The sequence below is a fragment of the Crocuta crocuta genome, unplaced genomic scaffold (assembly GCF_008692635.1).
Source record: "Crocuta crocuta isolate KB4526 unplaced genomic scaffold, BGI_CrCroc_1.0 scaffold77, whole genome shotgun sequence".
NCBI classification, from domain to species: Eukaryota; Metazoa; Chordata; class Mammalia; order Carnivora; family Hyaenidae; genus Crocuta; species Crocuta crocuta.
In genome coordinates, this window is record NW_027532172.1 from 5295183 (window position 1) to 5316059 (window position 20877).

The window sequence follows — 20877 nt, forward strand, 5'->3', positions numbered from 1 at the left end:
GTCTTCAGCTAGTACTCAACCTGTTCAGGACCTTGGTTTTGATATGTTCCACACAACTGGTTTCTCTGCATCTTTCCTATTCGTTACCAAGACAACAAAGCTACTTTCCAGATTAACCAAATGTTCCCTGGTATTGTCTCCAGGAAACAATTTATAATAAATTATCATTACAATGACAGTCAATAATTCTACTGATTACAATGACTGATGATACCCTTTACTAATAAAACCTGAAAGTTACAAAGTTGCAATCTAAGTTTCTTACCGGAAAGTAAAGAGTGTTTGTGTTTCTATACATACATATATACACAAAAACATTTCAAAGCCGTATTCTACTGAATTTCAGAAACATTTCTTAGTACATACATACTTCAAGAAAACTGTGATTCTTCCTAATTAAGTTTCAAAGATTGGGAAACAGAGAGGATAAAAAAAATTGAAACTAGCAATCTAATTTATGTGGCTACTGATAAGGGATCCACAAAATGGAGGCCCGGCTCATATCACAAATCTAGAGCCAAGTTAGCCTGCACTTTTGGGAAATGCCTCACTGTCAAGGACAACCAACATATACCAATCAGACCGTCCAACTCAGCTTTAGTTAGCTCACCTTACCCTAGAAAATAGGACCTGCTAGTCTTATAATGAAATCCCCAACCTCTTAAGTCACTCACGCTGTCATGCGGTGGCTCTTTTAATGCTCTATAAAACTTCCTCTTGCTCCAAATGTACTCCCCCAGTCCATGGATTGTTTTCCTTTGAATAAAGGACATCAAACTCCTTACTAAATTGGATTATTTTTGTCACTTGACACCCTAAAGCATTACAATGTTTATAGATGAAAAGCCCTTCAAGAAGTATGACTTGGAAATTCTAACACTTTGCTCTTTTAGCATAGTACTGACCCTCCCATGGCCTCAAGAAAGAAAAGAGAATCATCCAATTAAAATAGGTAAAAACACCCCTCCCATCACTTCTAGCATAAAGTCTAATATCCTCTGCTTATGGAGACAACAGACAACCTCCAGGACCCTTTAAGAGCTTGTATTCTTTCTCTCAATCTCATCTCAAAATGTTTCACAGATCTCCCTGCTTCCCAAACTTGACTTGTATGCCAGTCACTCCAAAATGGTTGCTACTCCTCAAATATTCCAGGCATCTGTGAATGGTGAATGAACTTCACTATGCCTTTACGCAGTCTATCCCCTAGAATGTTTTACTTGACTATGCTCTATAAACTCTTAGCTCACACTTGTATTTTCTCTCAGGGCATCTGGGTGGCTCAGGTGGTTAAATGGATGACTTCAGCTCAGGTCATGATCTCACGGTTTGTGAGTCTGACAGGTTCTGTGCTGACATCTCAGAACCTGGAGCTTGCTTCAGATCCCCTGTCTCCCCTCTCTCTCTGCCCCACCCCTGCTTATACTCTGTCTCATTCTCCCTCAAAATAAATAAACATTAAAAATATTTTTTAATTAAAAAATAAGAGGTAAGGGAAATAAAATAAAGGGAAAATCTCTTTATTGTTCACTTAATATTTTACCTTATATTATTTTTTTTTTAAGATTTTAAAAAATTTTTTAATTTATTTCTGAGAGAGAGAGAGAGCGTGAGCGAGCGCACAAGCTGGGGAGAGTCAGAGAGAGAGGGAGATACAGAATCTGAAACAGGTTCCAGGCTCTGGGCTAGCTGTCAGCACAGAGCCTGACACAAGGCTCAAACCCACGAACTGTGAGATCATGACCTGAGCCGAAGTCGGACGCTTAACTGACTGAGCCAGCCAGGCGCCCCAGGATTTTATTCCTAAGTAATCTCTACACCCAATGTGGGGCTCAAACTTAGAACCCTAAGATCAAGAGTTGCATGCTCTACCGATTGAGCCAGCCAGGCGCACCTGTCCACTTTATATTTTAAAGAAACAGATATACCTGCAACACCAAAAATCAGAAGCTAAATTGTTTATCATTTGTTTTCTGAATCCTCCAATGCTATTGTCACCAGAGGACAAAAGGAGTGTGANTTCAGTCTGTGACTCCCTCTCTCTGACCCTCCCCTGCTCACGCTGTCTCCCTCTCTCTCTCTCCTAGAAATAAATAAAACATTAAAAAAAAAAAACATTAAAAAAAAAAGTTTATTTATTTTTGAAAGAGAGAGCGAGCAAATAGGTGAGGGGCAGAAAGAGAAAGGGAGACACAGAATCCAAAGCAGGCTCAAAGCTCCAAGGTATCAGCACAGAGCCCAAAGAGGGTTCAAACTCATGAACCACGAGATCATGACCTGAGCTAAAGTCAGACCCTGACCCTACTGAGCCACCCAGGCCTCACATCAACCTCATTTTAAAGTATAAAAATTAATATCTGTTGGACTCATTTCAAAGAATACTTACATGCACTGGGTCAAATGAAGCAAACATTAGCACAGACTCTTTGAGGGTTAAGAGAGTTTAAGAAAGTCCTGAGCATATAGTAAATTTCAAAAAAAAATGGTAGCTTTTTGGGGCACCTGGGTGGCTCAGTCGGTTAAGAATCTGACTCTTGATTTCAGCTCACGTAATGATCTCACTGGTTCGTGGGATCGAACCCTGCCTCAGGCTCTGCATTGACAGTGTGGACCCTGCTTGGGATTCTTTGTTTCTGCCTCTCTGCCCCTCCCCTGCTTGTGCTTGCTCTCTCTCTCTAAGTAAATAAACATACATTTTAAAAAATGTTAGCTATTTTCCACTATATTTTCCCACTACATTTCTTTTATAAACAGCTATTTAAAAGAACAGAGAATGAGCAGGTAAATGGGAAGAAAGTAGTAAGGAAAGGAAACTACTGGAAGGGCACTATAGTTAAGAAGAGAGATTACCCAATAGATTCTTCTCCAGTTGTAAAATTGTAGCAAGTTTTAAGATTACAAATGGCTTTTCATCTGCTGAGCATATTTTATTTATGAAACTGTTAGGAGTTGGGGTTTATAAATTACTTCAAGTTTCGTGCCAAGAGAACTTCCCACCATAAACTGACATTCCCAGCTGTTGGAAGATGGGCTCAGGCAAACTAAAGAAAATGAAGCCAGAAAAAAGGCAGCTAGGTTCTAACTATGGCGAAGGGAAGGGCCTGTCTACAAGGATCCGTGAGAACTATTGCTCTCAGAGAACAACATGCCAAGTGCACAGTCACGCGCAGCTCTGCCTGGCTGCCGGTGAAGTGACGGCATAGACTGGAGTCCAGTAGAGGGTCGCCCTTTCAAACTTGCTCTTTCATTCAAAAAAAACTGTCCCAAAGCAAGTCATTTTCTGCCAAGGTGAGCTCAGATTTCCTGAAATATCACAATCTTCCCTGCCTAGAACATGCAGAATATGTGAAGAAACGTGGTAAAGTTTCCCTAACCTTGAGAGTGGCATGAAAAGATAAAAGGAGAGGAAACACAAAGCCAGAAGAGACGTTAGCAGTATATTCACTCTCCGTACTTCCAACGAGGCTAAGACTAGCAAAAGATAATTCATTTATAATTTTTAATATGACATTAGGCATCAGATGTATGTAAAACTCAATACTACATGTTAGAGAAAACATATGAATAAATCAGACATAGACTCTTCCTGGAGAATAAAATGCTAGACAGAGTCAAAAGACCTAGATCCCAACCCCTCTGAAAATTTATGTCCTCATGATGTGTTTTCACTTTTTATCCTAAAAAAGTGCTTAGTTAGCGCTTAGACATTAAGAAAATAGAATGACTGTCAACTTTCACCTTTTTCTTTTTAAGAACCTAAAACTTCTGGAAGGCTCCTCTGAGAAAAGAATGAGAAAAGGACAAGCCCTAGAGTTTGAAAGACTTCATTTTGGTTCAGGTCATGATCTCATGGTTCATGGGATCAAGCCCTGCATCAGGTCTTGCACTGACAGCATGAAGCCTGCTTGGGATTCTCACCCTAACCCCTCACCCTCTTGCATGCTCTCTCTCTTGCTCTCAAAATAAATAAATAAATGTTAAAAAAAAAAAAAAAAAAAAAAAAANAAAAAAAAAATACCAGTGAGGGACAAGGACATGTAAACTTGAACACGTGAAGTTACTGAACATGGCATATTACTGTGTTATTGGATAGAAAACCTCACCATACAAGACAACTCTCCCCTGATAACTGATATATTTAATGTGATTAAAGAAAAAACAAAAAACACTGACTGGATTTTTGTTTTGTTTTGTTTTTACAAAACTATACAAGTCAATTCTCAAATTTTTATGTAGTAATAAACAAGCAAGGAGAGTCAGGAAAACTCTAAGAAACAGTAACAGGGTGAGGAGTGGGACTGGACTAGACCTATTAGATATGAAAATATACTATGAAATATGAAAATATACTTTTCAATGAGGAGCCCAATGGATCAGAAAAGAAAATCCAGAAATAGACCAAATATATACAGGAATTTTGAGCACGGCAGAGGCAGCACTTCAGCGGGAGACAGATAAAGATACATGTTGGTAGACAGCCAAGTAATTCTACATCACATCGCCTCATCTCATCTCATACACACACACACACACACAAACACACACACACACACACACACACACACACACCCCAGGCAATTCTAGACTGATCAAAGATTCAAAATGTGAAAAATTAAAAATAGAAATTATTTTTATAATATCAGAATAGGGATGGCTTTTATAAACTTGATAATATACAAGGAAGCCCCTAAGTAAGTAAAACTCAAAATAAATCCATGCCAATTAATAACTGTTCACCGATTAGATCAGCACACATAATAAACAAAAAAACGGGCAGTAGTGGAGAAAGGCCAGAGGAGCAGGTATTGGTGTACGCTGAGGGTGAGTACATCCCTGTGGCCCTGTGGGGAACAATGTGGCAACACCTGTCAAAAGTACTAATTCATATTCTTCAAACCTGAGAGTCTACTCCAGAGCTCCCTTTCATTACCAGACGTACTTGCACAAGTATGACATTCCGTATATACAGGGACAGTCTATGCACATTGTTTCTAATAAAGAAAAACTAACAGGGGCCCCAGGGTGGCTCAGTCAGTTAAGTGCCCAACTCCTGATTTAGTCTCAGGTCATGATCTCACGGTTCATGAGTTTGAGCACCACACTGGACTCAGCGTTAACAGCGTGGAGTATGCTTAGGATTCTCTTTCTCTCCCTCTCTCACAAATAAACTTAAAAAAGAAGGAAAGAAAGAAAGAAAACCTAGGAAACACTTAAATGTCTATCAATAAAGAAATGATAAAATACATTAGGGTATATCCACAGGATGCAATACTAGATAGCTGTTAAATAAGAATGAGGCCCCCTTCTTTGTACTGATTATAAAGATCTTTATAATAACTGTTAAGTTTATAAACCAAGGCACACATTAGTATGTATTATGTGTCTCATCTGTATAAAATCTGAAAATATATATGCTATTGCTTCTTTATGCATAAATTTTTCTCTGGAAGGATGTATAAGACACTGCTAACACTGGGTGCCTCTGGAGAGGGAAACTTCAATGGGGACTGATGGAGGGAGGCAGACTTACATTTAAGTGTATACCCCTTTGTGCCATGGGAAATGTACTAATATTCAAAAATTATCTATTAAAAAAAAGTATAGGTTGTCCTTAGGGAAAAGGTGTGATTGAATTATAGCAGAAACACCAAATTCTGCCTAAAATCCACCATCTTCTCAGCCCTTCTGCAAGGCCACCCCTAACACAAAGTCTCTGAGCCTGGCCTGGCCGAGGCAGGGCCCTGACAGTTCTCAAACTTCTGCTTTGCTTGCTCAAGAATCAAAACAAACCCTCTTGTTACACTTCTTTAGAAATACTGAGCAAAAAGAAATGGCTAGAGTTCAGAAAAACATTACCCTTGAAACCGAAGAAAGAGTCTACAAACTCTAAGCAAACTCTAGTAAAGAACTGGAAGCACTAATGAAGGCTGGAAAGCCCTCTACATACGACTTCATTTTCCGCCTTGGGTATAGGGGAGCTAACAGAAGAAACATACGAACAGAAAAGACAAGCATGTCTTACACAGGTAATGACCTTTAGTATTCTCTACTCACACAGCATGTGCTCCTCACCAGGGACAATCCATGCAAAGCACAAGCTTGACCTCAAACAACAAGTCCATGCCATGCAGCACATCATCGCCCGACGAAGCCTCTCCAAAACCCTAAGGCCAACTGGTGTTTTTTTAATTTCTGGAGTTAGTAGCTGCATCATGCAAGGTGGGAAACAGCATCATTGGCAGGCTGAAAAACCTCAAGGCCAGAAAATGTTTTTTTGAAGGTTAGGCTCAGGGAAGCCATGATTAGATGTATACTTTCTGGGGGGGGGGAGAAAAAAAGAAAACATTTCTAAATCTCAAAGGAATCCTCTTGCTCAATTTCATTCCAATAACTTGACTGATGAGATCCAAAAAGTGCAAAATTATGAGGAATCCCACACTGGCAAGTTTTATAGAGTTGTCCGTGGATGTAGACTTTGTTTCATGGACAATGCCGGTGCCCCAAACTCTGCCCGACATGCACCTGGAGCCAATGGCTGTGAGCATCAAAGTGGTAAAAGATGTGGTGCGTCACTGAGAGGTCATTCATTTCCCACTACTCAGAAACTCCAAGTCTGTGCCTCCCAATGCTGGTCCTCATACAGGGAAGACCATTTTCACGGGCTCCAAAAGCAATTTGGATATTTAGTCCCACCAGCACAAGCTAAAAAATCCCACGCATACAGCTGAACTTGAAATGTTTTCTTTCTCCTGTGAATCCTTATACAAAATAATGATTAAATCTGGCTGTAAGCTTTACACACAGGAGGCAAAAAAAAAAAAAAAAAAAAAACCACAACTTTTTTTTTTAACGAAGAACAGTGGATGGTGATAGGCCTTCTGCTAAACAATTTACTGTTTGAAATTCTACTCTGTCTAAAGCTCAACGTTCAGTGCTGGGTAAAAAGGCATGCAACCAAGTCACCAGCCTCCTCAAGCTGGACACAAGGCATGCCCTGGCTGCAGAAAACACGTCATTAGCAGTTACACATTTTTCATGCCAACAAACCAATGATTAACAAGGATGATTAGAGTCTGGATGGAACCGAAGCACGAGCTCTGTGCCTTTTGGATGCTGACTCAAAAGCCACAAGCACACACATTGCCCCATGGCAGGGTCATACCGCTGGACTTCAACTGCTTGGCTCTCTCTCGCTCCTGGACTGCAGACTTTGGCAAAAGCGGAGTCAGGCCTCGGGACTTGGTAGGTCTCATGTAGCCTTTCATCGGTTCTGCGACTCTGCCTTTATCTTCCTTCTTCCCTTCTGGTGCCTTGGGTTCAGACTTTTCAGTCACTGTGTCAGGGGCCTCCAAGATCTTATCTTTGGGCTCTGGGAGTCCAAGATCCTCAGAAGCAGTCACTACTAACTGATCTACCGCCTGCAATGGGGTAGCTGCAGCTTTGCCATCCAAGGAATCAGACTGGAATTCTGGTGTTGCCACAGAAATCGATTCTGATTCAGTGATTTGAGAAGCCAGGCTAACTTCTTCCACTTGGTTTTTTTCACTTTTCAGAGGCAAAAGAGCCCTATCTATCTCCTTATTCAAACCATCTGGGTCCTTGGAATCACTACTGTCAGCATTTTGGTCCTCACACAAATTGGGCTTTTGTGCTTTGTCTCCCAGTAAGTCAGGGATTTGAACTGGAGCAGCACCTTCCTCAGACTCTTTCTTTTGGGTAACTGGGTGTGTTGGAAAATTATTCCTATCTGAACACGTTTCTAGGACCCTGACCTCACCTGTTGGGCTTTGGTCTTCTATTGCCACTCCGGAAAGAAGGTGTCCTTTTGGGAGCTCAGTGATTTTTTCTACTGAATGCTTAGACGCACCACTGGGCACTGACTCAAATTCTCCTGTCACATGCCCTCCCTCTATCCCTGCTTCAGTTTTCCTGGGATCAGCAAGCTCACCTTTATTCTTAAGACAGCTACCTCCCTGACTGTTAGCTGTTTCTGTGGCTGCTGTAGAAGTTAGGGTAACTCTTCCTCCCATGTTTGTAGAGGGCGTAACAGCCGAGGGGGCCTTGGGTCTTTCTTGATCTGGGACTCCATCTTTGCTGCACTTATCCACCACTAATGATGTGGATATCTGGGCCGTGGTCTCTTGCCCAGTTTCTGCCAAGGTGTTTGGAAAAGAAACACCCTCCTTTACTACTTGAGAAATAGAAGTGGGCGGTCCTTCACAGGCTGCTGACTCTCGAGCCTCTGGAGGGGCTGACTTATTCATTAACTCTGGTGGTGTTCTGGGGCAGGTGAATGTAATATTTCTATTTTCGTCCACATAGCCCATTCCAACAATTGTGTGGTCCCCTGTGGTTTCCATGGGAACATGTATTTTTGTTGCATCTATCTTATTCTCCAGAAGATGCTTCTCGGGAAAACTATTTTTAACCTTTTTACTTTTTCCATCATTGCTCCTTTTATTTGGTTTCTCAGCCACTGCAGTGTGTCCCTTGGCTACATCTGTCTTATTCTCCTCAGACAGTACTGAAGGAACAAATCCTGCCCCCTGGATTTGGTCTTGGCAGCTCACATCTGTCACCTTGGTAGCTGGTTCAATAACAGCAGAGTCCCTGACTGTGTTTGTTTTGTTCTCACCAAGAGCCCCAAGCTCAAAAGAATTAACCTCAACGTTTCTCCCCTTTCGGTCACCTACTTCCACTGTGGGAACAGCTAGTGCAGGTGAGAACAGAGGATCATGGGTTAAGGAGAAAGGAGGTCCTACATCCTTGTTTTGATGAGGAGTGCTACCAGCATCTCCATCTTTCCCTATGAAAGGTGGGCTGGGGATTTCTTCCTTGCTCTCCATTCGAGCAGGCTGCGTGGGATAATTATTTTTGAACTTTTTGGTTTTACCCTCACTACTCCTTTTTTTAGGCTTTTCAGAAATCCAGGGAGCTGCCTCACCATCCATCCAAGGACACTTTCCTTCCTTGCTCTGGTTACCGACACCCATATCTACGGCTGTGGCTCCTCGTTCTGCTCTGGCACTGGAAGTCTGAGTCACGCCTGACCCATTTCCTAAATGAACTAATGTGTGCAAGGTGCTTGCCCCTCCAGGGTCAGCTGTCTCCACAGGCTTCTCCGCCACCACTGCCTCGGGGAGATCCGCTGTGGTCCCTGGTCGCTGTGAAGAACCCAGGTCCTCACCCTTTTGCCCAGCAGTCATTCTTTCAGTTTTAGGGGTCGACTCGCTTGGCGCAAGAACAGCTGGGCCATCCTTCCAGCTGTCCAGAAAAAACGGTGGCTCAGATCTTGCTCTACCCTTCCCAGAACTAGCTCTCACCTTCCCAGAACCTGCCCTACCCTTCCTGCTTCTGCCGTCCCCTGCCATTCTCTGAGACAGCTCATTCCCTAGACCGGGCACCTGAACTAACACCTCATCCTGCGGCTGCTTGGAAGCCAAGGTGCTCATCTCTGGTCTTTGCTTGGGAAAAGCTTCCTTTGTTAGTTCTTTAATCTCTTCAGCTCCTTCAGAAAACCCTTTCTGTCTGTCTGTCTGCAATTCAGTCACCTTACTTTCATCATTCCCTTCTTTTAGACTGCTTCCTAATGAGGTACCAGCCGGCAAAGTGGGCACCGGATTAGGCAGTACTTTTCCTGCTATGGGTTTGGAACCCCCACCCATAGCCTCTTGGTCCAAGACAGGAGAGCAACTCTCTTTGGGTCTGATCTTCAAAGGAATTTCTACTCTTTGTGCAGAACCTTCTGTCAAGGGTCCTTTCAGGTCGGGTGAGCCTACTGTCTGGCTTTTATCCACAGGGGTCTTTGGGTGGGGTGCAGGCTGTGGTTTGCATTCATCTTGCTGCAGTGATTTCTGGTCCTGGCCCAGTGGTACTGACTTGTTACCTTTGACCTCCGCTTCTATTCTTTGCTTGGGCGGAGAATGTCCTGCAGTTTTGGGGGGTTCTTCTAAAGGACAGAAAGGAACACTGAGACTTTCCGAGATGAAGTTCTCAGCTACCAGTTTGGCAGCCGTGGACTCCATTTCACACTCCTTTTTTAAGGTTTCTCTGGATGCTGGTCCACCTTCCATGCCCATAGTGGTAGATAAGCTGGGGAGAATGCTTGATTGCTGCGGGTCAGCTGCAAAGGGATGACCTTTATGGTCATCTACAGTGTCATCGTCCCAAGGTCCCCCAGCCCGGGGTTGAGAATATCTCTTTTGTTTTGGTTTCTTCTTTTTTTTCTTCATCATCATCGGTGGGCTTTCTATATCCCAGGCCTCCCTGCCAAGATCTCTCTTGGGTTCAAGGAAACCAACATGAACCGTTTTCCTCTGGTTCCCAGGCTCACCACAGGGAGATGAACCAGAGACCCAACCCAGCTCAGACAGAGAGCAGAGTCCCAGCCCAGGATCAAGAGTCTTCCGTGGAGAAGAGACTCCCAGCAGCTCAGGAGGGACCCTGGCAGGCCTGGGCCGAGTTGACCTGCGGTCACTGGGTCTGCATACTTGTTTGCCTTGTGTGGGAGGGGTACCTGCAATACATGAAGTTGGCCAAAATTCCAAACAGAAAACTCCTTGTTATTGTTTCTTTAAAAAAAAAAAAAAAAAGTCCATTTACTGATTCAATAAGTCTATTTTCACCAACCCACATACTAATTTATTTAGGAAAACAGTTTTTTCCAAAACATTTCTCACCCTCAGCTGAGATTAGCAAATACTCAATGAAGATCATCATCTCAGGCAAAGAAAAAAAAATTCAAAGATCTTCTAACCTTCTATAATAAGTACTGCCTATAAATCTCATCAGATACTTATTTATATTTGTCATTATTTTTAATAGGTACATAATTCCCAATTCTGCAACAAGATGATAAGCTCCTATCTTTTTGGTGACATTTGTTAATTAACTGAATGAAACACATATGATTTTGGACAGAATTTATAATTCTAAGAGTCTGTCACCAATATTATACTAATTACTTGTCAAGCTAACCAGATCGACTCTGGGAAACAGACCAGAAGGCCAGATTTATGCTACTAGGTTGGGGGGGTGGGTAGGAAGGAAGAAGAATTAGTATTCTGGCCAAAGAAAAATCCTCATCATTCCAGAAGCAAAGACTTCTACTTTGAAAGACAAATGTGTTAGATTGCAATGTTCTGTTCCTAAATGTACTTCCTGAAAGAGAAAGATATACATAATGTCCAGGAGGGTTAAATTAAAACAACAAAGATAAGCACTCTTGGAAAGGTTTCAGAAAATCAACTGGTCCCACACCTCCTGTCTCTAGGTCAATGCACTATGGATTCAAGACCCTGGGAAGAGCCCCACTAAGAGCAGGTCTGGGACTTTTGTCAAGTCAACCCAATGAAATGACTTCAGAGACATGAAAATATACTTAAATAGCACTTTTGCTCTTCTTTTACTCTCCAAAGTCCTCCAAATCCTACCTTTTATTAAATACCTCAGGTCAATTACTGCTTCTCTCAAAAACGTGCAAGGCTTTAGTACTCCACAACATCTGTAACATTTAATTTGGTAATTAACCAGCAGCTATGTGGTGCTATTTGATTATTATATAAAACTTTGGTTTCAGAGTTCATGCCTAGGAACTTTTCCTCACCATCCAGGCTATAATATAACAACACAAGGGCAAGGGCCCAAACTTAAATATCTATGTGCCTTAGCATGGTGTATTTTGTACACAATAAGGACTTGATAAATCTTTATTGCTATGGTGAGTCACTAAAACAACATTTAAAAAAAAAATCAAACTTTATTTAGCTCCTTCTTGGGGCTAGACAGTATGCAAGCACTAGAGATTCTCAGTGAAATAAGTTAGGGTCCCTGCCCTCAAGCTCCCCTTCTAATCATAGTCACAGAAAAGTAAGCAGAGAATAACTGAAGTTGATAATCATATACACATGCTTTTGGCTTACATCAAAAACCTGTAATCTTAAAGTTTGCTGAATGATCAAACTCCAAGTTCGAAAGCATCTTGGAGCAGTGACTCTCAAAGTTTAATGTACATAAGAATTATCTGGAGAACCTGTTATAATGCATATTATGATTCTGAAGGTCTGAAGTGGAAGCCAAGATGATACATTGCTAACAGGCTCCCAAGCAATGCAGATGCTACTGGGCCATGAAACAGACAGGTTTACAGAACATCTGACCAATGCACTCCTCTTATAGCTGAATAAAGAGAGACACGGGAAAGTTAAATAACCTGTCCAAGATTACATAATACAGCACAGCGAAGTGCTGAACTGAGTTAAAATTTAGGTGTCCTTAGTTGATGTAGAGGTAATTTAAAAATATGTAAGATTTTCTTTCTGCCTAAACAAGACCAAATCTGTCTAAAACAGAGAACAGACTTCCTAAACAATACTACTGATCGCCATAAACCAGGGACAACATCCACCATCACCAGCCCATCGCTCCCAATTAAAGTGGTTTCAAAGAGTCCACTTTGTTACCCTAACTTACCTGAGCTCTCTGAAGACAGGTCAGAAGGCTGACTAGTGACAGGTGTCTTTTGTTCTTGTTTCTCTAAAACAGAATCCTCATCTGTTGGCACGCTGTACTTCGGGCCCACAGCTGTGACTGGTTCTGGATTTAACAGTAAAAACCATGCAAGTTTTAGAGCAGCACGATTTCAGCTACCTTTCCACCTTTCAGAAACTGGAATCTGGGATGGTTTTTGAGGAATGAGGGATGCTCCTCAGAGAGCAGCAGAGAAATGGAGTGGAAGCTTCATGGTGAAGTTAGGAAAGTTTTTGTTTTGTTTTAAATGGGAAAATATTAGATATTCGTATGTTGGTGGAAATGAGACAATGGAGATGGACAAAGATAGTGAGACGCAAGAAAGGAAAGAATGAGCAAGGCAGCAGCTTGAGTAGGTGAGAGGAGATGGGATGTAGTGCAGCGTGGAGACTGGCCTCACCTAGAGGTAGGTATGGTTCACTTACAGTAACAGGAGGGGGGCAGAGACTGTGGCGACAGCCCACAAGTAGGCAGATGAGGTAGTAGAGTTTGTGAAGGTTCTCTTTTGTGGCTTAAATCAACAAGACAAACAGATCAGCAGAGACATAAGGAGAAAGGTGTTAGAAACTGGAGAAGGTGAGAAAGAACGGTCTAGGGGAGCAGGAATGTGTGTAGACTTGTAAATAGAGTGTTAAGTGTCTATATTTTATCTGGCACATGTGTGCTTCACCTTTCTGGAGAGTACACGCTGGTAGACAGAAATACTGAGAAAACTTATAAACCCATACCTGGTGAAACAACAAAAGTTAATGACTGCCCCTCATCCCGGAGAGATTTTAACTGGGCCTCCTCATGTACTTCTTCCTGTGTCTGCGCAATCTCCATGTCCTTAACTGGAACAGCTGCCACCTCCGTTTCTGAGGGTGGTACAACATCCTTGGCTGGACTCACATTGTTGGCCAGGGTGACCTCTGTCCCAGGGGGCAGAGCCATATCCTTAGCCACGGCTGTCTCTATTTCTGGAGGCTGAGGCACATCCTTGATCAGGGTTACTTCTGTTTCTGGGGGCACAGCCACGTTCTTGCCCAGGGCCATCTCTGTTTCTAGAGGTGAAGCCAGGTCCTTGCCCAAGGCCACGTCTATTTCTTGGGGTAGAACTGTATCCCTGCCCAGGGCCATCTCTGTTTCTGGGGATGGAGCCATGTCTTTCACTGGGGCCTTTTCTGTATCTGGATGTGGAGCCATATCCTTGGCTGGGGCCACTTCCGTTTCTGGGAGCAGTGCCTCATCCTTGGTCAAGATAACTTTGGTTTCTGGGGGCAGTGCCATATCCCCAGTCAGGGCCACCTCTTTTTCTGAGGACAGGGCTGCTTCCTTGGCTGAGGCTATTTCTGTGGGTGATACAATGTCCTTAGCTAGTGCCACTTCTATTTCTGAGAGTGATTCCACACCCTTGGCTGGGGTCATCTGTCTATCTGTGGGTACTACCATGCCCTCATCTGGGGACAAATCCATTTTTATAGGTGGTGTCCTCTCTGTTTCTTTGAATGGTATTGTATCCTTAGCTGGGGCCACCTCTGTTTCTGTGGGCAGTACCATGTCCTCAGCTAAATATATATCTGTTTCTGTGGACAAAACAACATCCTCCACTGGGGCTTCTTCTGTTTCTTTGGGTAGTACCGTGTCCTTGACTAGGACCATATCTGATTCCATGGTCTTAGCCAGTGTCATATCTGATTTGGTAGAAGGTTCCATGTCTTTAGCCAATGCCACCTCTGTTTCTGTGGCTGGTGCCATGTCCTTGGCTGGGGACATCTCTGTTTCTCTAGATGGTGTCATGTCATCAGCCTTCAGTCCCATCATGATTTCCATTGCTTCTGTTGGTGCCCTCTCTTCTGCTCCCATCTTCACTTCTACCTCTTTGGCTGGCTCTAAGGAAAGTAAGTTGGAAATTTAGGACCCATCATCATCTGCTTGTAGGTCTACATTCAAAACTTACTTTCTGAGAGCATAGGAATATCCAGATTTTCATGACCACAACACCCTAAACATAACTAATAAGCTGTCTAACTAATGTATTTGTGCCTACTCTTTGAAAGTCCCAATATTTCAAAGACTAGGATACTGAGAGAATAAACAGTGGAAGAGGAAAAGGAAAGGAAAAACACAGGTTTAAAAATAACAACACAGGTACACAGTTATTTTAAGAATGGGAACCTGTGGGACATCCAGAAAAAAACCCTCAGAGTTCCAAGTCTGCACTGAACTGAAAAGGGATTTTCTCAGCCCACTAACCCCAAGTGCTATATTTCAACTTCACCTTCATTTCTCCAGCTGTGAAACCAGTAATTGAAGGAATAAAAGCACCTGTGATAGTTCTGAACTTTTTATCTATACTGCTGTCCACCCATGATTTACATGGACTATGATACTGTAACCGATAAGTGACCTTTAAAGAAGAGTTCTAATAATTTACCTGCCGTGGGCTGCAGAGGCTGTGTCGTGGCCATCGGGGAAATGAAGGATTCTGGGTGTGGAGAGTTTGGGGCTTCCACAGGCCACCCCTGAGGCACAACATTTGCAGGAGCGAATGTGTCACAGGGAAACAGACCTAATGTTGAAACACAAACACACAGATTGCTGAAACTGGGTCAACAATGAGGGGAAAAAGGCATCTGATATTTAAAATCAGCTTTATGTACTACCATAATGACACGTACCTAGACACCAGTGAAAAACAAAGAAAGTTATAAAGAAAAACTGTTAACGATCTTCAGGTTTTGGGCGAATTGTTAACTGGCTGTCACGTCATTAATCAGCATTGTTTGGCAGCCTCCTACAGTGTATTGCAAAAAGTCAAAACACCAGAGACTGAGCGCTAGCACTAGTATCACAACTGAAATAATGTATAATAAAGAGACTGTGAGTCTTGATTTCCTCATCTGTAAAATGAAATCAATACCTCCCTCTGCAACATAACAGGACAGTTTTGTGAAAATGTTTTGTAAATTATTAAGAACTAGGACAGATGTAAAAGGATTATAATTATGCTGTCCATCATCAGACAATAGAGGATTTAATATCACATGGTCCTTACCATCAGGAGTATTATGATTTAGCTAGAGAGGCAAGACAGACATGTATCACGTACTGTGTAGTATGAGCTAAGTGCGCTAAGAGTTTAAAAACAATTAATGAGGACCAGAATAGCCACAGAAGGCTTCAAAGGAGAAGCAAGAGCAGGAAAAGAAGAGAGAGAGTAGTCAATTTCAAAGATGGAGAATGCTGAGCCAAGAAAAGTATGAAGACTCCAACAAGGCAAGAATGTTTCGGAGACTATGCAATTAGTTGGATTCAACTAGATTCTGCATATCAGAGAGGGAAAACAGGATTAAGACCAACAATGGAAGAAGGATCTGGAAAGCCAGAGAAATTTAGACTTGAAGTTGGGGGGAAGGGTGTCTTAAGGTCTTAATGAAAATGACATGGTGAATACAGAACAGGGCCTTGGTGGCAAAGGCAGCAGGCATGTTCGGAATGAATTTAAAAGGGAGCAGCAGTCCTACCGAGGTGGTCTAGGTGTCTAGTGACAGAGGCTTACACAGGGTGGCCAGGGGGTGTGTGTGGCAGGGGAGCAGTGGGAGCATAAAGGAACAGAAGAAAGATGCTGTAAAATAAAGAAGCTAAGGGTGCCTGAGTGACTCAGTTGGTTGATTTTGGCTCAGGTCATCATCTTACAGTTCATGGGATCAAGCCCCGCATAGGGCTCTGTACTGACAGCACGGAACCTGCCTGGGATTTTCCCTCTCTCACTCTGCCCCTCCCCTGCTTGTGCTCACTCTCTCCAAATGAATGGGTAAACTTTAAAAAAAAAAAAGTGTTTTCTTTTTACATTTAAAAAAAGGAAGAAAGAAAGAAGCAAATGAGACTAAATGGCTCACTAGCTGGTGAGCTGACCAGAGTCAAAGCCACAATCAAAGTATTAAGAGATGACATGGATAGCATCAACGTCAACTCACTTAACATCCTTCCTCCTAGAGATCTTCAGTCCAAACAAAAGCATAAATGCAACATATTATTAACCAGGATCTTAACAAATACAAAATTATAAGCATCGCTGGAAGTGGGACTTACTGGTGATAAGGCACTGAAGGAAACCAGAATGTTACCCCCAAAATATGCCTCTTTGACATAAAAATTATTTTGAGCTGAAGGCAATGCAGGAAACCGCCCCCCCATCCCCCCTTTCTGCCTAAAGGTAGGATATAAATTCTCCTCTTCCTGGAGACAGACTCTTGTCAGTCCAGAGAGGGCACCAGAGGGATCGGACAAGCAAACCTTATTCCATTACTTCCCTCCCATGCATTTTCTTCCCACAGCTTGCCACTCCTGGAAGCCTAAAACTGCTTTCCTTTGTCCTGTCCTTTCTCTACCAATTTACTGTTCTTCACCGAAGATGCTATATAAATCAAAATTCTAAGCTACCACTTTTAATTACTTTATCCCGTGTGATGGCTGCGGGGTGTGTTGACAAACTGTCTCCTGTTAGTCTTGTTTGTTAACAAGTCTCAGCAGAATACCTAAGATGGGTAGAAGTTTCCCCTCCCCCACAGTATCCTGGCCACATTCATATTAGAATTGAAACAACAAAACCAGGAATAAGGACTACTAATTGAGATCTAAGATCTGTTTAATGTTACCATGTACCAGATGCTGTAAGAAGCGCTTCTACAAGATTTTATTTAATTATCACCCCATCTTTAAGGAATGAACTAGTGTTGGCCCCATTTTATAAAGAAATCAAAGTTTAGAGAGGACATAACTTGCCCAAGGCAATTAAGTGGTAAAGGTGCAGACTGGAGACAGAATCTGGCCCTATGATTTCATAGTCAAGATCCCATAAGAGGATATGAGCAGCCGAACTGTGAACTCTCTCCTGTGACGAATCTAGAAAGAGCCTTGTTACAGCCAGAGCCAATAAACATGACTGCCTAGTGGTTAACTTCAAAGGTGATATGTAAAAGGCCACATTAATTGTTTGGAGGTAAGCAATCGATCCAGTTGAAGAAGTCATACATACCGTAACTGTCTTGCAGGGAATCATTTTGTTCTGTAAATGCTGAAGCATTGGCTGTTCCACTGGGGAGATAGAGAAAATCTTCCAGGCCGTCATCATGGTGCATCTTGAAGGGATCTGGAATAAAGAAGGAATTTAAAACTCATTCCCAGTGAGTACAACTAAAATGATTAACATTCCTTACTAGCCTCTGATGAATATTGATTGACTACATGCGTGTTATCAATATAAGTGAAATAAGTTGAGATAATACGTGACTGAACATGGAGGAGAATCACAAATCCCTCTGTTACAAGTTAAGAGCATGTAGAAATAAGTCAGGCAGAGAAGGACAAATATCATATGTTTGCACGTACAGGAGGATTAGGAGGAACTTAATGGAGGACCATGGGGGAGAAGAAGGGGGTAAATAGCGGGGGAAAGGGGGAGAGGCAAACCATGAGAGACTCTTGAATGCTGACAAAAACTGAGGACTGATGGATGGGCGGGGGGAGAGGGGGAGATGGGCACGGAGAGGGTCACTTGTGGAGATGAGCACTGGGTATTATATGGAAACCAACTTGACAATAAACTATTTGTAAAAAAAAAAAAAAAAAAAAAAAAAACAAGTTAAGAGCATGTAATCTCATATTCTCTATGATTTGATTATCTGAATCAACCAGCAAATAACAAACTAAAAGCACAACAAATGGTCACTTCTGTAACATGCTAAGGGGTGAAATTACAGATATAATTAAACTTTCAATATGTATTTAGACATTCACTTTAGGGTATTAAGGGGAAAAAAAAAGGAAGCCAGATAAGTAAATAAGACATTTCCACCTCATGTGGACATCATGAAGAAAACTACTTTTCAAAACCTGTCTGAGACAAGGGGAACGGCTGGCATCTTAAGAAGAGAAATAAGCTCCAAAACCAGGAGTTGCCATAAATAAAGTCACTCAAAACATCAGGAAAATTCTGTGCCTTATCAGATGAAAAAAAGAACAAAGCCAGTCGGGCTGAGCAAGAATTTGGTTCTAAGAAGTCCATCACAAAATTTAGCACACATCTGAATCACCCCTGCAGGCTTAAAGAAACACTGATTGCTGAGCCCTAAGAATCTGCATTTCTTCTTCTTCTTCTTCTTCTTTTTTTTTATTTACTGTTTTATTTATTTCTGAGAGAGAGAGAGAGAGAGAGAGAGAGAGAGAGCGCGCATGAGCAGGGGAGAGTCAGAGAGAGGGAGATTTAGAATCTGACTGAGCCACCCAGGCGCCCCATTCCTTGATAGACTCTTAAGGTGCTTCAATTGTAGAGGCAGCTGTAAAAACCTAGGCCTTGGGAGAATGTTCATTCCTGTAGCTCTGAGGCAGCTGAACCACCCTCTTATAGTAAAGGATGTCAGGAGCAGGGGAGACCATGGCACTGGGAAGTATGAACAAGCAGAAAGCAAACTGAGAAACTGCTGGACATAGAAGGGGTCCCAGTGCTGCTTCTCCAGAAGAGCGGGGGAGCTGGGATATGACAGAGATTCTAACCATTCACTTTCCCCAGGATCACTTGGTTTGAGATGACTGCTGCTTGCTCTGTTCCTCATGCTTCCACTGAAGGAAAACAGAAAGTTTAAACCATCAAGAGAGTAACTGCTGTGTGGTTTGCACATTAGAATGGGAGACTGCTAACCTTGCATGTAAAAATGAATGGTTTCTACAAAGTTCTGTCATTTTTTTATTACCTTTTTACTGGGTGCCTCTAATACGGCAGACTCTTGTGTGCTCTAAAAATCCAGAGATGTGTAAGGTCAGGGTTGAGAACATTTAGCAGAGGGACATTTTAGTTCAAGTCAAGGAGGATCTTTCCTTGATAAATATTTAAGCTGAAAACTAAAGAACTAAATAAGCGGTTAGAGGGAGGAAGACCTTTTCTCTATTTGCATTCCCTCCCTTAGTGATCTCATCGAATCTCAGAATTTAAAATTCTGTGTAGAAATTAATGACACTCAAATTTGTACCTCGAGCCATCTAGACATCACCCCTTATTTCTTGACTTTCATATCAAATTGCCAACTCTTAATGTATAAAATAAAGCCAAAAAATGTAGTATGTTTCTGAAACCACCCCTCATACAATCTTCTCATCTCTAATGGCATTCTATCATTTCAGTCAAAAACATTGGAGGCATCCTTGACTTCTTTCATACAAATTTGATTCATAAGAAAATCCAACTGGCCTGACCTTTGACATGTTCCCCAGAACCTATTTTTTTCCCTACCTCCACTGATTAGAGTGTCTGACAGGTTGTAGTCAAGGCATTGGCCAAGGCTGTGATCATCAGGAGACTTGACCGGGGCTGGAGAACCTGCCTATACAATGACTTACTCACAAGGATATTGACTAGAAGCCTCGGTTCCTCCCCTTTGTGGGCCTCTCCATAGCAGCTGGCTATTCCCAGTATAGTAAACCTAGAACGACCAAGATGGAAGCCACAGTGTCCTTTATAACCTAATCATAGAAATGATATACCATTATTTCTGCCATCTATTCTACTGGTCACACAGATCAAGCCTAGTACAAAGGGAAGTTGCTACTTAAAAGTGTGAATACCAGGAGATGGGGATCATTGGAACCATCACTGGGGGTTAACTACCACACTTTCAGGACATTATACTTTTTTGGGTTTTCCTCAACATCAAAGCTGGACATTTTGTTGAAGTTCCCCTTGCTGGTTCCTCTTCTTCCTGACTTGAATTAGTAATTAAAAACTACTCACAAGAAAATCCCTGGCTAAGATGGCTTTGCTGTTGAATTCAACCAAACATTTAGTGAAAAATTAAAACCAATTCTTCATAAACTCTTCCAAAGATAAAACTGAAGAGGCGAACACTTCCTAACTTGCTCTATGGTTTGTATTACCATAGAATGGTATTACCCTGATATTAGTCTGATACTAAAACTTGACAAAGACATCAGAACGAAACTACAGATCAATATCTCTTCTATATATGGATGCTAAGATGTTTGATAGGTTTATGAATATGCCAGCAAATAAGATGAATTATACACTGTGATCAAATGGGATTAATCCCAGGAATGCAAGATTAGTTTAACATTCCATGGAAAGAGCCTAAGTGTCCATCAACTGATGAGTAGATCAAGAAGATGTGGTTTATCTATATGATGGAATACTACATGGCAATGAGAAAGAATGAAATCTGGCCATGTGTAGCAACATGGATGGACCTTGAGGGTATTATGCTGAGTGAAATAAGTCAGACAGAGAAGGAAAAATACCATGTTTGCACGTATAGGATGATTAGGAGGAACTTAACAGAGGACCATGGGGGAGAAGAA

At 42.0% G+C, this 20877-nt stretch overlaps 1 protein-coding gene across 9 annotated transcripts in view; it reads right to left on the reverse strand.

Annotated features, from left to right (window-relative positions):
- The window catches only part of MAP4 (microtubule associated protein 4), a 187332-nt gene that overhangs the window by 38469 nt on the left and 127986 nt on the right, over positions 1–20877 (reverse strand). For all 9 annotated transcript variants that reach the window (XM_077777411.1, XM_077777409.1, XM_077777408.1 and 6 more), the window contains 4 exons: positions 17549–17662; positions 14945–15079; positions 13257–14399; positions 12472–12594 (listed from right to left, as the gene is read on the reverse strand). In XM_077777411.1, the coding sequence (XP_077633537.1) occupies positions 12472–12594; positions 13257–14399; positions 14945–15079; positions 17549–17662 (1515 nt within the window). The remainder of the gene's footprint in view (positions 1–12471; positions 12595–13256; positions 14400–14944; positions 15080–17548; positions 17663–20877) is intronic.